Consider the following 15,573-nt stretch of genomic DNA (forward strand, 5'->3'; position numbering starts at 1 on the left):
GTAAATTTCACTAAGCTCCATTTCAAAATCTATAGAAGCGGACTCGTCGCTGCTTTCGCCTATCGGCAAAACTGCAACGGTAAAACTCTCTCTCGTCGAGTCTCCGGGTAAGAGTAAGCGGAAGATCTGGAGATTCAAGGAGAATGGCGTTCGCTAAGGTAACTTTTTTCTTGAAAAATTCTTCAGGATTTTGGTTTAAACCAGATTAGGGTGATAGACTATATAGTTCTTGTTGATTTCTCTCTCTCGTATTTGATTATTGGAGACCAGTGTGGTCTTATAGATGTTTAGTTCTTAATTCAGCTACTATGGGGGTTTTGTTTTGTAGGCACCACGGCTAAGTAAAGATGATATCTTTGGAAATCGAGGTAAGAAGTAGTTAATCTTTATCCTCTATGTTTCTTTGTGAGCTTTGAAAGAATGGTTCAGTTCTAAACATATATGTATACATTGCTACTGAAACAGCGGTGACTAGGAGTTTCAAATTCTATTCCGATGATAAAAAGACTGATCCAGCTTGTAAAGTGTAAGTGCATCTCTTGTAAGTATTTTCTTTTTGTTGTCATTTTTCAATCTGAGTAGTATACACTATTGCTGTTTATGCAGAGGTGTTGCAAACAAGACTCGTGTTCCTTTAAGGTTTGTGGTTTTGTTTTTCACAATTTTCTGTCTCTCCCTCTTACATCTATTAAATGATGAGTTTACTAGTGCATGTTTGAGTTTGATCATTGACATTACGAATGTTGAGAACTTAAGTCTTCTGATTTTACATTGTTTAGGAAAAAAACTGTCACAGTTAACAGTGGAGCAACTTCTAACACAAACAAGACGAAGGTTTCTTCTCCTTTACTCTTTTTTTGTATGAGTTCAATGGATTGTAGGATCATATTCAATTATTTAACATGTAAATGCATTTTTGTTCTGATTGAAAAGAAGGGGAATTCAGGAATCACAGGCCAGGACAAAAGCAGTCATGAAAATTCCGGTAAGCTTGAAGCAGAGAGTTATCATTACATTTTCCGGGATGTAGTTTTGAAAGTTCACTCACAAGTTTTGTCTCGTTTCCAGAGGAAAATACTAAGGTCACAAGAAAAGTATTGGCTGATTTAAGTAATCTTGGTGGGAACACGTTAAGGCCAACACTGTCTGGCAATAATACGGTGTAAGTTTTCTTAACTGTAAGGGTTTTCTTGTCCTCATTTTTCGTGGATCAGAGTGGTTATTGCCCACTGTCTTCTTAATCAAACTGATTCTATGTTTAGGAAGAATATCCTTTTATAATTATTGATTGTACTGATTTTATATCATGGTCTAAAAAATTATTCTATTGAATATGCAACAATGCAGGAAATGGAAGGGTGTCAAGTGTTCAAATCCGCAAAGGTATGCAGTAATCAGTAGCTGCTGCTATAGGCATCACGTACCTACAGTAGCGTTGAACCTGTACATTTGGATTAGTAGCTTCTCTGCATCAAGTGTATTTTTCTAAGAAATGAAAGCCTTTGCTTTTGAAGCCTTTTTGTCAATAAATTGTGCTCTTCCATTTTCTTTCATCCATTTTCGTTTTAATTAATTTGGCCAATAAGCTTTTGGAGAAAGAATCCGCACAGTTCCATGTATAAACTATCTCACTTTTAGACAATGAGTTTAAGATGCTGCTCTAACTGAACTTTCTGTGTGTAGGATTTCAGTTGGTACTACCAGAAGCAATGATACTTCACTGAAAAAACCTACCAAGGTACAACAACTGTTTTGCCAATATAGGCGTATATTTTCAAATAACCATGACTAGATGCAGGTGGAAGTTATAAATATTAATCAGAGTATCACAGTTAATATGTATGCATATGGGTTTGATTAATCAAAATACCAGATGTTGTTATCTCCTTCATTCTTCTTGCAAGCCTTGATTCTAGTATTTCTTCTGATACAGGTGAACGAGAGTAAAAGAGTAACTGAAGTTGGAAACAATGACATTAATAAGACAGGTTAATTCGTAAAATGTTATGTTTGTTTTCATGTTTATAGCTTGAGTTGGTGTTTACCATTTTATCTAAATTTTGGTCGATTTATCTTACATGTTAGATCACAAAATCATCAAAAACAGAACTCTGAGCTTTGGATCAACTGCTGGTGGAACAAGGTACATTTATACTAATCGCATGCCTAGTAGAATATCCCCTTCCAGTCTAGTTTGTAGAATATTTTCGAGAAGTAAATTAAAATCTTGTTTATACCACACATTACCCATCGATATGCTGAAGCCCTCATCAAGTGACCTCTTGTTCATTCAGCATAGCAAAACTATCTTTTATCTTGCCCGATGTTTTCTGTAGTATCTGCTGAGAATAACTCAATATCTCCCGTTGGTTAACTTTCGTGATTTCTTTGTTCTTGCAGAAAATCTTTACCAGTTTTTAAAAGAACAAGCCTCACAGACAAGAACACGAAGAAGGTTGTTACTAATATACTGTGATAATGGTATCTTTTTACAGTCAGAATATCTGACTTAATTTGACATGACTCTACTCAATGTCACTGATTCTGATAGCTTCCTTTTTTTCGTGCAGGACAATGTCTCAAGCTTAGATTCAAAACAATCGGGTCAAGGTCCAGGTAACATGGATTTCTTTTCTACACTTCCCATGTATGATGAAAATGTGTTTGTTAAAGGTGGAATGATTGGTTCGGTATCTCATATGAGTGCGGTTGCTTTGTTTCAGCCAGTAAAGTCGGCAACAAAGCCCTCCCTCAGCTAAGCAGCACCAGAAGTCATACTTGGAGAACCAGGAAAAGTGTGGGATCTATACCATCGTAAGTAAATATGCTTGTTTCTGACTTCATCATTAAAGAAGCGAAGCTGGTGGTTCTTATCGTTTGCCAGCAGCATCCTGAGATATACGCTGCTAAGTTCATTTTCTTTTCTTGGTCAGGGACCTCAACAACCAGAGTAAGAACAACGTTCGTATCCGAAGGAAATCTATCAAGGTAATATACTGTAACTCCTTTCTAAGCTATGTATGCATAATGCAAGTGGTTCCTTCTCATAAAAAGCCAACACCATTTGAAGCTGTCTAAACAATTTTGCCTTGTCTATCATCATTGAACTGCTAGCTCAGTCTCTTTTTCTCTCTTGTTATTTTGATCATTTCATGTGCCAATAGTCACAGACATATTGAGATTTTTTTGTCTTGTAAATATCTGATACGTTTTCTCTCTCTCACGCAAGATCCAGACAACTCTGAAGACCTCGCTGCAAAACCGTAGTCCTCTTAAGAAGCCCCCGGTCGGCAAAAGTAAATCAGGATCTATTTCTTCAATCCCTTCTACTGAAGAAGCCGCTTCGGCATCGTCACTTCCGGAAGAGGCTGAAAGAAAAGGTCTAAAAGAAGATACTCAAGAAGGGAGTTCAGCCAATGAAAAAACAGACCCAGTGACGAAAGTGTTGGATGTTACAGCGAGGCCAAAATCAAAACGTAGAAAGTCTTTCACGTCTCTACTAGTTACTGGATCGAAGGTTCACAAATCTCCCAGCTAATGTCTTCCATGTGAATTCCTTTTTTTCTCTACTGTTGCTAATTTGGTAACTTTACTTGCAGTTCGATGGGAAGAACGATGAACCTGAACAGCAAGAAAAACTTCCTAGCATTGATGATGAGTCCAATCAGCTGGAAGTTGCAGAATACGTGGACGACATATATCAGTTCTATTGGACTTCTGAGGTAATCCACTTGTTCCACATGCATGAAACTGTAGCTATATTCTATTTAAGCTTTAACTTGAAATGGTGTTGCAGGCGTTAAATCCAGCTTTGGGATACTACTTGTCAACTCAGACAAAAGTTAGTCCAGTTACGCGTGGAATTTTGATCAACTGGCTTATCGAAGTGAGTGCAGTTTCGATCGTTTTGGTTTCAACTTGATATTTTCCCTACACGGTTTTTGAATCCTATATCTCGCTATTGCCTATTTGTTTGCAGGTTCATTTCAAATTTCATCTAATGCATGAGACTCTCTACCTCACCATGAATCTACTGGATCGTTACCTCTCCCAAGTTCCAGTACAGAAAAATGAGATGCAATTGATTGGTCTTACTGCACTCTTACTGGCATCTAAGTACGAGGACTATTGGCATCCTAGGGTAAGTTACAATGATCCTGAAAGCCAAAACATCTCCTCAACTCCATATGGCTTCAAACTGAAATTTTCAGAATCTTATGGTCTTTGTTCATGTTGCAGATCAAAGACTTGATTAGCATCTCCGCGGAATCATACACAAGACAACAAATCCTGGGAATGGTATAAAATAAACGCTGTTTATCACTTCTGAACAGTTGGTTATTTGCATTATTTAACTTTTTTTTTCCTTTCAGGAGAGGATTATGCTTAAACAGTTGAAGTTCCGTTTGAATGAAGCGACCCCTTACGTTTTCATGTTGAGGTTCTTAAAAGCAGCTAGATCAAACAAGAAGGTATGTGCAAAACTTGCATCACATAAGCTAGATAACCTGTAAAATCAAACATTTATGTCTAGGCAGACATTTAATACCTACTATTTTATCAGCTTGAACAACTCGCTTTCTACCTGATTGAGCTGTGCTTGGTTGAGTATGAAGCCTTGAAGTTCAAGCCGTCATTGCTCTGCGCATCAGCCATCTATGTAGCCCGCTGCACTTTGCGCATGACTCCAGTTTGGACCCCGCTCCTAAACAATCATACCCACTACAATGTCTCTCAAATGAAGTAAGTAGGATCTCTTTAGTATCACCATCTTGCAGATCACTTGACTGATTGCATTGGCTAAGCTCCTCGTATACAATTTGTTTTATCACAGGGATTGTTCAGACATGATCTTAAGGTTCCATAAAGCTGCGAAGACAGGAAAACTGAGAGTCACTTATGACAAGTACATGAGTCCAGATCGAAGTAACATCGCCCTCTTGAAACCCTTGGATAAGCTTCCTCTTTAAGTCGAACTCTACTAAAGTCATGGGAGGCCTTAGCCAGATATTAAGAAGGCTAATGATTAGGTGTGTTGGTTTTTGGTGTGCTTAACAATGTTTTACTATTTCAAATGATCATAAAGACAAAACTACAATGTATTGACAATTAGTAGTATAAAGCTTCTGGAATAACATTGCACTTCTATGATTCCTCACAAGCTAAAAGTCAACCCCATCTACTCGTGTATATATATACTAGGTGTGCGGATTAATATATACTAGGTGACGACCCGCGCCTTGCGCGGGGTGAAGTACTTTATAAAAATATATTTTACATACATATATGAATGTGCGTTCGGGTTCTATTCGGTTTTCGAGTTTTTGGGGTCAAAGATTTTATCTTCATTCAGTATTTCTAAATTTCAGTTCGGATTTGGTTCGGATCTTTGCGGGGTCGATTCGGGTTCGGATAACTCATTTAAATTATTTTTAAAATTTTAAAATTCATTTTATACATTAAATTTCTCAAAATCAATAAGCAAAACAATATTACATATAGACTTAAATAACATATGTCATAATACCTAAATTTAGTATATATATATTGGTTTGGTTTGAATATTTGGATAGAGAATCAATAGTTATTTTAAGTATTTTTGGTGTTTTGAGTTTACTTTAATTTAGCCATTTTGCATGTTTATTTTTGACTATTTGTAAGTATTTTGGACAACTTAAAAGTATCTTATATTTTTTGGATGTTTTTCATATACATTGAATCTAAAAATAATTAATATATTTAGGTATATAAATCTATTTCAGATATATTTGGTTACCCAAAACACTTCAGTTCTGGTCGGGATCGCTTTCAGTTATGTAAATAAGAAATTTTTTAACCCGTTCGGATATTTATTCAATTCCGGTTCAGATTTACTATTATTTTTGGATTGGGTTTGGTTCTGTTTTTTGGATTCGAATATTTTTTTCAGTACGTATATGTATTTACATATAAAATGCATTTATTTCATAAGAAGTATATATATAAGACACCGTAAAAAGTTTTGTAAAAAAGGTTTAAGACACCTTAATTTATTTCAAATTATATATCTAAATTTTGTGTACAGTCGGATATAAAATTTAAAATTCGGTATTTTATCTAATATTAAATGTATTACAATGTTTAGAAAGCTAAATATTGGTATTTCCATTTTTAAAAGTGTCATTAAGTTTGATCAACTTAATTGTAGATACTTCAATTAACCATTACGCATATAAGGGAAATAGAAAATTTAATATCATTTTATCAAGTAAGAATAATATCTATGGATAATAAATGAAGATTGTAATAAAAAAAAATATCTTAAGTCATATATTTGCTCAAATTGCCATCATATACTTGAAAACTTATAATAAATACAAAGTTGTTTGAATATTATAAAAAATAATAATAAACAATATTTGTGATCAACTATAAAGATGGTCGATGAAAAAATGTACCAAAAGCATATAATACATTTATAAATGACTCTTACACCATTGATATTATGTCCACATATTTTTTTGGTTAATATCTTACAGACTATACTTATATAATTGGAATACAATGTAGGTTTACGATATGTATGTCATTGCAAACCTTTATTTTAAAATAACCAATTATTTAAATTAACGTCTTAAGATCATATCGATAAAATAAGTATAGTCTGCAAACACTAAATTCTTTATTTCCTAATAATATAAGCATCTTTTAAGTAGCGGTTGAGTTATTTCTGGGTTCACCCCCTAGGGTGATGAACCTAGGTTCACCAACCAATAGTAGTTGATTATTTAATATTTGATATCTTTAAAAAAAGGAAACAAAACAATAAAGAATTTAATTTATATTATATCTTTTAAATAAAAATATAAAAAACTTAAAAATAGTAATAATTACAAAAACAAATTAATAAACTAATTTTGATAATACTATCAGCACAATAGTAAACCATAAACCCTAAATTCTAAAATATTTGATAAACCCTAGACTTTGCGGTAACTTCTAAACCCTAAAACATATAAATTAAAAACTAAATGTTAATAACACTAAACCCTAAATCCTTGGATAAACTATAAACCCTAGAATTTATCATTTTTATTCAAAAGTTCATGGTTTACCCAAGGGTTTAGGGTTTAGTGATTAGGAGTTAGGGTTTAGTGTTATTAGGATTTCATTTTTAACATTTTTAGGGTTTAAGATTTATCCAAAATTTTAGGATTCACCCAAGTTTTAGGATTTACCCAAGGGTTTAGGGTTTAGAATTTAGAATTTAGGGTTTAGAGTTTAGTATTGTACTGACGGTGTTAACGATATTAATTTTTTTTTGCAATAATCAGTATTTTTAGGTATTTTTATCTTTTTATTTTTAAAACATACTATAAATTAAATTCCTTATTATTTTGTTTTGTTTTTTTAAAAGATAGCAAATATCAAATAACCAACTACTATTGGTTGGTAAATCTAGAGGTTTATCTTACGGAGAGAACCCAAGAATAACTCGTAGCGGTTTATATTGTGTCCCTAGTGAATCCCCTATTGATTTTGGACCAATAGTTTTTTCAATTGCATTCTTAAGCTGTCACGTAAAATTAGTTGACATCTTAATTAAGTGATAATTAATAAAAAAATTAATTATTACAAACTATATGTTACATCTTTTTTAGTGTTTTTCTATTAATGTATAAAGGATAGCTATTAGGTTATAGACTTATAGTCAGATCGTAGAGGACTTCAATATATTATCAAATCTCCCCTTGCTGCCAAAGTTTTGCATATTAAATATAAATTTTCTATATTTTGATCATTCGGATTTGTGTATCAAGTCTATGTTATTCGATTTTTAACTATAAGATTATTAAGTTAATATTATTTAACTGTTTGATCTAAAAAGGAAAACATCATTTATACATAAATAAAAGTAAATCTCTTCGATGTCTCTTTGCTGGTTTAGGAAAAATTATATTCTATACCTACCAATTTTTTTCAATTTTCTTCGGTTCAACAAAACCAGACACCTTCTTCTGTTTTTCAATTCTCGGTTATACAGAACTGTAATATCATAACTACAATGGCTGCCAAGGTTTTATGTTGAAATTTTCCATGAGAAATTAAGTATTATAATTGTTACTATATACTAACAGAAGAAGGTGTCAGGTTTTGTTTGTTTGTCAACTTGTTCGGATGAATAAATTATCATCATAGTTTTGGGTGTCAACTTTGTATGGCAGAGTATTGTTTATCAACTTGTTACGCTAGAGTATTGCTTTTCATCTTTTAGTTTCCTCCCAACGTCAATATTGTTTATCAATCCCCATGTTCTTATGATCGAGTAAATCAATCGCAATTTTTGTTCTCTTTTTATGCTCAACTATAGTTTATATGTTTGTTAGCGTATATCATATTTCACATTTCGTATACATGCATAAAATGTTATACACTTACACCTGCCTCCTTAAATATTACATTTCCTAGCAATTGGATTTGGACAGACATATTTTTCAATTGATTCATATGGTGACACGTAAGCAAAATTAATAGCCTAATTAGCTGACACATAAGCAAAGACGTTTTTTAATTAGTACAAAATACAGGTTATAACTTTTCAAATGTTTCTCAATTAATATATAGGGGATTTTGAATAAAAAAATTAAAATTAGTTTTGGTATTTAAACTAATTTATTTAATTAGATATATATTATATATATAATTTATTTGTGTATGTTTTATTTTATTTTCTTTAATCAAATTATAATGGTTTGTGGACTCTCTTTTCTTACAGTTTATACACAATTCTTTTATTTAATAGTTAAATTATTTTCTTGATTGAATCCGACTTTAATGAAGTTTTTCTTTCAATATAGAAGAGTGGTGATATCTGTCTAATTTTTTTTTTGTTCAAGTTCTGTAGTTTTAGAGTTGTTTTTCATTATATAGTATTTCGAATAAAAGGTAGATGCCAAATTAAAAAAAAAAAACAAACCACTGTGATTTTGAAGCTCACTGATATTCTAATTCTACATTTGGCTTGTTCATTGTTTGCTTAGAAGTTTCTTTAAGTCTCCTTTTGCAGAATGATGTGAACCTTATTCATGAAATAGAAGCGGAAGTTGGAAAACAGATGGAACTGTATAACTATAGAGAAATCACTGATAGTTTAGAAGTCACAAAGGTATGTTTCGCTCTGTGATATAGATTAAAGTACTTGTTTTGTGTAATTAGCTCAATTTTATACAATACTCATACCAGCTTCTCTTCACCATGGTGTTTTAGTATAATAAGGTTTTGGTTCATCATGGTAATTGGTATATGAGGAAAGTAAGAAGATTAGCTATTAGCCATGAGATATGTTGTTGTCCATGCATCTTAACTTCGAGCAAAGGCCTGCTGAGGCTTACGCAAGTTTCTGAATATGTAGGTATCAAAATCTAAAAGGGTGGCAATGATGAAGATGCTAGACGATGGATTCGAAGACAAGGTCAAAGACCAGAGGAAACTGAAACATAAAACACTTGCGGATAAAAGGGATCCTTAAGACACGGAGCAAAAAGAGAAAAGCTGAAGAAGAGAACTGATGATTGTCTACATTCTCAAAATAGTCTGGTAAGAAACATTCGCAAGTCCATTTAGTTGGTTCAGTGACTCGGTTACAAGCTGTCAAGCTAGTGACTATGGCATGAATATGAATGAATGATGAAAGAGGTGGAAGGTTCGAATCGGTTTTGTTACAGTTTGAAAGGCTTGAGTTGCATTAGTACTAGACACGTTTGTGGAAGTCAACAACGTACTACTACGACGAGCTATCACACTAAAACTATGCGTTTTGTTCGAAGAAGCTTAGCAAGAAGAAAGTTTGCATTTTTCTTACTTTGTTTTTGATAAAGAATATTTTTTTTTGACAATTTAGAGACGTATTATCCTCTTTTAGTCTTTTTCATGGGTTTATCATATTGTATGAATAAGCTGAAGCCCACTCATAATAAATAGTAAGGCTGAATTTTATGAGTCAAGGTCACCGTTGATGTAAACATGAAGCAAAAATAAAAAACAAAAATGTTTGAATCTTTGACTTATCTTTGTTTAACAAGACAGAGAGAAAGAGATGTGTCTGAACCAGAAACAAAACTTGTTGAGCTTTGAGTTCTCAAAGAGAGAGAGAGAGAGAGAAAATGTGTTGTGATCTGAGACGTTTCTTTCTTGCATTGATTCTGTTGCGAATCTTCCAACACGCAGCAGCTTCTACTTCTTTCCCTCTCGCACGACCTAACTGCAAAGACCACTGTGGAGCTGTTAGTGTTCCTTACCCTTTTGGGATAGGCCAAGGTTGTTACAAGAACAAATGGTTCGAGATTGTTTACAGAAACAGCAACTCATCAGACCAACAGCCAATACTTTTCTTGCCAAGCATCAAACGCCAAGTTACTAACTTCAACCTTGGATACTTCTTCTCCTTATCGGTGTTCACCAAGTTTTACATTCAGAGTCCACTGAAACATTCAGGTTGTTCCACTGGAGATGCTGATTCGTCACTGAATCTGACGGGAAGCCCATTCTTCATAACAGAGAGTAATATGTTCACAGCTGTTGGATGCAACAACAAGGCGTCTATGAACGCTACAGGGTTACAAATCCTGGGATGTGAAACGACATGTGGGAATAAGATTCAGTCTTACAAAGATGCTAACGAGAGTTGTATTGGTTACAAATGCTGTCAGATACCTATACCACCTGATCTTCAAGTGTTTGATGCAACCGTGGGGAAACTGGAACCAGGTCAAGAAGGATGTCAGGTTGCCTTCTTGACACAGTTTACCTTGTCAGGGTCATTGTTCACGCCCCCTGAGTTATCAGAGTACAATGAATACACGACAATGGAGCTAGAATGGCGTCTTGATCTTTCCTCCATGTCTTCAAAAGTTTTGCTATGCAAGAACAACACATTTGGTGATGGTTATCAATGTTCGTGTAGATATGGTTACGAAGGAAATCCTTACGTACCTGGTGGATGTCAAGGTAATGTAACTTCCTTCTCAGATTGAATATAGAGCTTAAGTGTGGTCACTTATGTGTAACTTTCTCTCCATAGACATTGATGAATGCAGAATCCCACATAGAAACAACTGTGGAATGAACAAATGTGTGAATGTTATTGGATCATACAGATGTGAGAAAACTTTGTCAGTCATTTTAGGTAAGTTTTGAACATATATTTTTTAACATAATCTTTGTAGATTGGAAGTGAAAAGTTTAAAACTTACAATGCAGGTGGAACTCTACTTTCTGGACTGATTCTTCTGGCCGTTGGTATGTGGTTGCTATGCAAGGTTCACAGAAAGCGGAAAGCAGGCAAGCAGAAGAAGAACTTCTTCAAACGAAATGGAGGATTGTTGTTACAGCAACAAACACACGTCCTTCAATGCAGTGTCAACAGAACCAAGCTGTTCAGCTCCGGTGATCTGGAGAAGGCAACTGATAAATTCAACGCGAGCAGGATACTAGGGCAAGGTGGGCAAGGTACCGTTTACAAGGGGATGTTGGAAGATGGGATGATTGTTGCAGTCAAGAAGTCCAAAGCACTAGAGGAAGAGAATCTTGAAGAGTTCATCAATGAGATCATCCTTTTATCACAGATTAACCACAGAAACGTTGTCAAGATCTTAGGATGTTGTCTTGAGACAGAGGTGCCTATGTTGGTGTATGAGTTCATTCCCAACCGCAACCTTTTCGACCATCTACACAACCCATCAGAAGACTTCCCAATGACTTGGGAAGTACGTCTCCGCGTCGCCTGGGAAGTTGCAGATGCCCTCTCCTACCTGCATTCAGCGGCCTCTATACCAATCTATCACAGAGATGTCAAGTCAACAAACATCTTGTTGGATGAAAAGCACCGTGCAAAAGTATCAGATTTTGGGATTTCGAGATCTGTTCCTCTAGATGATACTCACTTGACGACAGTGGTGCAAGGAACCGTTGGATATGTAGACCCAGAGTACCTCCAGTCGAACCACTTCACAGGGAAGAGTGACGTCTACAGCTTTGGAGTTGTGCTCATTGAGCTTGTAACTGGAGGAAGACCTGTCTCCCTTCTGAGGCCACAAGAAGTCAGGATGTTGGGAGCTTACTTCCTCGAAGCCATGAGGAATGACAGACTTCACGATATTCTCGATGCTCGCATCAAGGAGGAATGTGATCAAGAGGAGGTGCTTGCAGTAGCCAAACTTGCACGAAGGTGTCTGAGCTTGAACTCAGAACATCGTCCTACCATGCGAGACGTATTTATTGAACTTGATAGGATGCAATCCAAGGGAAAAGGCACTCAGATCCAAGCACAGAAGGGTGAAGAGCATGACCACATCCGTATCTCAGTACCAGAGTCCATGTCACTCAGTTACACTTCTCCGGACATAGTCGTTGAAAACAGCTCATTCTCACTGGACTCAAAACCACTGATGCCTCACAAGACACAGTAACTGGAAAACCTATGCTCTTCACCTTCCAAGTACAATGAACCTTCAAGGTCTTATACCTTGTGTGAATGTACTCCATAACTACATCCAATAGTTCCTCTGTGTAAAATTTATTTTACCGGATGTCTCTGAGGACTGAGGGATTCCTCTTATCTGCACACTATGTAACAAATTCAAAGAAATAAAAAAGAGACTACAAAAGAAGCAAACTATTTGTATCACTTTTATATAATCGTTAAAATGTTTAAAGCATACACATGATACACCACTGGGTATCTTTAATGGACACATATAACAAATTATAAGTTCTGTAACACTCAGATAACTGAGAAAACATCAATCTTCTCTAACCCTGGCAATCCATAAATATTACTCAGCTACAGGGAAAAGTTATAAGGTGTTACTAATACCTTTGATAGAAAATAAGCAACCATAATAGACAGTCAAGCAGCACGTACGGCTATAAATTTCATTTCCAAGCTGCCATGAAAAATTATTACATGCTAATTTTTCTCTTCTTATCTTATTCACAAGCGATGCAAAGTAGAAATGCCCAAATGGAATGGTAAAGTTACATGTTTGTGAAAAAAAAGCTTAAAGCAGATACTAATGAAAAGTACCAAGTCTCCTCCATGGCTCCTCTTTTACTACGTTTTTCTTCAAACCATTGAAGAATCGAGTGTAATTATACTCTAATAATATATGCATCCAGAGAGATTATATCGCCTTGGTTAAGGCAGAGAAGATTCTTCCAAGGATACACAACCAATGATGGAACCACCAGCTGGAATACACATTGGTTTGGTCTCTCTCCAATTCAAAGGCCTATCCAAAGGGTTACACACCCTCACCACAGACAATCTCACAATGTCAAACCTCCCACTGCCCCTGACTCTTCCCACTTAAGAACCTTGCCTCCTATAACAAAGAGCTCGTCCCTCAGAGCTGCAAACCCATATCCAAAGGACTCTAGCTCTCTCGGGTGATTAGGAAAAAAAACAGAAGGAACCGAACCAACATTGTATACGGACTTCTATTACCTTCAACGAAATCACGACAATAATTCTTATAGTTTAGATATGTCTTCTTCAGTTGCCTTGATCAATTTTGTCCAGTTACATAAATTGATGATGTCATGCATTCATTTAGTAATAGATATGAGACTAACATGGCGTTTATGAGTTTTGGGGAGCCTCTAGATTGGGTTTCGCTTCAGCTTCATCACATCTTAGCCCGCAGACACATTTTACATTTAAATGTCAAAAATAGTTAGTGAGATGTCAAAATTTGTATTTGTCACATTATTTTATATGTTCTCTTTGTTTGTTTTTTTTTTTAAGCAAAGTTACACGTTTGTCAAAAAAGCTTAAAGCAGATACTAATGAAAACCAAGTCTCCTCCATGGCTCCTCTTTTTACTACGTTTCTCTTCTAACCATGCCCACAATTGAAGACTCGACTGCCACTATATTGTAATAATTGCATCCGGAGAGATTCTATCGCCTTTGTTAAGGCAGAGAAGATTCTTCCAAAGATGCACAACCAATGATGGACCCACCAGCTGGAATGCACATTGGTTTGGTCTCTCTCCAATTCAAAGGCCTATCCAAAGGGTTACACACCCTCACCACAGACAATCTCACAATGTCAAACCTCCCTGCCCCTGACTCTTCCCACTTAAGAACCTTGCCTCCTATAACAAAGAGCTCATCCCTCAGAGCTGCAAACCCGTATCCAAACGCCTCTAGCTCTCTCGGATGATTAGCAAGAACAACAGAAGGAACCGAACCAACATTGTACCATTCTCCTTCGTCAGTATCCCTCGTCTTGATCAAGCTCTCTCCCCAATCCACAATCGTGTACACTCTGTCATTCTTCATCACCTGAACAGCAAACTGCATGGCTCTGGAGAAAGGCCATATATCCTCCACAGTGGACCAACTCATCTCTAACGGATTAAAGACTTCAGAGAAGCTTTGCTCTGCGAACCCCACCTGATCACTCAAAACATGAAAGGACCCTCTGTACGATAGCCCCGAGCAGTCCATCTGCGGTCTAGGCATTGCTGGTAGTTCCTCCCACCTGCAATACCAATGTCAGGGCCACACTTTGATAGTTTCTTATCACATACAAAAGTAAAAAAGAGTGTGCATATACCTATCAGCCACAGGATCATAAACCTCAGCAGACGTAATCCCTCTGGAATGCGTCAAGTTACGACCTCCAGCAACATAAACTTTCCCAGAGACAGCACAACAAGCGAAGTGAGTCCTCGGCGTTCCCATACTCGCAACCATCCTCCACTCTTTCTTAAACGGGTCAAACCGCATGACATCTCCAGTGACAACAGGCTTCTGATGAGGAAACGAAGACACCGAAGGCGCGTAGCAACCTCCAATCACGAGAAGACAATTCGAAACGCAAACACAGGCAAAGCCAGAGTGATGCCAGCCGTCTTGAACAGCTCTAGTTCTAGGCAAGGGATGCCACCGATCAGCTTCGGGGTCGTAAGCAACCCACTGGTTCTTGGACTGTTCGGTGAGAACGAACAACCACGTGCCAGACCATCCGTTTCTGGATTTGAAGCAGGAGTAGTCTGGGCTGCGGAGTAAGTCTCTCCACCCTCTGGAGACGCACTCGAGGGCTCCGTGGTGGCCGTGAGAGAGTTTCGCTAAGCATCTTAACGCTAAATCGTCAGGTAAGCCTGGTATGATAGATTGCTCTGTGGAGTCCCTAAGAACATTAACGATTTGGGTATAAACTGATTCCGTTTTAAGAAAAAGTATAGATCTTTGGATCAAGGAGATAAAGGTATGACTAATTAGAGAGTTGGCTTACATGATTTGAGCTCAAGAGATTGTGAATGAACTCTGCGATCTCCTTCTCGAACTTGCTTTAAGAAAACCAAAGTTTAAAACTTTCCTGAATCAAAACAACATAATCAATACCAAACGAATAAGCGAAAGAGAATCTACAATCAGATTGATCTATTAGAGGTGGAACCAAGCACACACCTCAAAGGAGCAAATCAAGTTTCTGGAAAACGAAGACGGGAGAGACTAGAGAGAGAGGAAGAAGACAACCGAAATGGATAGATCCATTTTAAATGGGTCAAAATACTTATCTGGTCC

At 36.2% G+C, this 15,573-nt stretch overlaps 3 protein-coding genes across 6 annotated transcripts; 2 read left to right on the forward strand and 1 right to left on the reverse strand.

Annotated features, from left to right (window-relative positions):
- Window positions 1-14: 14 nt before the first annotated feature.
- LOC106385278 (putative cyclin-B3-1) lies at window positions 15-5,148 on the forward strand. 3 transcript variants are annotated; one of them, XM_048738157.1, is made up of 23 exons: window positions 15-158; window positions 329-368; window positions 466-526; window positions 607-639; window positions 780-834; window positions 934-985; window positions 1,069-1,162; window positions 1,348-1,383; window positions 1,684-1,738; window positions 1,934-1,988; window positions 2,086-2,143; window positions 2,401-2,455; window positions 2,571-2,616; window positions 2,724-2,814; window positions 2,934-2,988; window positions 3,236-3,517; window positions 3,600-3,722; window positions 3,797-3,886; window positions 3,980-4,141; window positions 4,240-4,299; window positions 4,374-4,472; window positions 4,565-4,743; window positions 4,835-5,148. In XM_048738157.1, the coding sequence occupies exons 1-23, from the start codon at window positions 144-146 to the stop codon at window positions 4,968-4,970; spliced, it is 1,932 nt and encodes a 643-aa protein (XP_048594114.1). In that variant the 5' UTR covers window positions 15-143; the 3' UTR covers window positions 4,971-5,148. The 3 variants fall into 3 exon arrangements, with proteins under 3 accessions (XP_048594114.1, XP_048594113.1, XP_048594112.1); XM_048738156.1 differs by having other exon boundaries at window positions 937-985; window positions 3,230-3,517; XM_048738155.1 differs by having other exon boundaries at window positions 16-158; window positions 3,230-3,517.
- A 4,147-nt stretch (window positions 5,149-9,295) lies between these two features.
- Window positions 9,296-12,695, forward strand: LOC125577173 (wall-associated receptor kinase-like 8). Its single transcript, XM_048738158.1, has 4 exons — window positions 9,296-10,986; window positions 11,060-11,164; window positions 11,239-12,489; window positions 12,585-12,695. Exons 1-3 carry the CDS (start codon window positions 10,143-10,145, stop codon window positions 12,444-12,446), a joined length of 2,157 nt encoding a protein of 718 aa, XP_048594115.1. The 5' UTR covers window positions 9,296-10,142; the 3' UTR covers window positions 12,447-12,489; window positions 12,585-12,695.
- A 1,021-nt stretch (window positions 12,696-13,716) lies between these two features.
- LOC106387583 (F-box/kelch-repeat protein At1g16250) lies at window positions 13,717-15,553 on the reverse strand. 2 transcript variants are annotated; one of them, XM_013827468.3, is made up of 4 exons: window positions 15,457-15,553; window positions 15,281-15,364; window positions 14,600-15,175; window positions 13,717-14,524 (listed from the first exon to the last, which is right to left on the reverse strand). In XM_013827468.3, coding segments are annotated over exons 2-4 (1,152 nt in total). In that variant the 5' UTR covers window positions 15,283-15,364; window positions 15,457-15,553; the 3' UTR covers window positions 13,717-13,950. The 2 variants fall into 2 exon arrangements, with proteins under 2 accessions (XP_013682922.2, XP_022546061.2); XM_022690340.2 differs by having other exon boundaries at window positions 15,281-15,359; window positions 15,457-15,475.
- Between the last annotated feature and the right edge of the window lie 20 nt (window positions 15,554-15,573).

Source organism: Brassica napus, chromosome A8, assembly GCF_020379485.1.
Source record: "Brassica napus cultivar Da-Ae chromosome A8, Da-Ae, whole genome shotgun sequence".
In the NCBI taxonomy this organism is placed as follows: Eukaryota; Viridiplantae; Streptophyta; class Magnoliopsida; order Brassicales; family Brassicaceae; genus Brassica; species Brassica napus.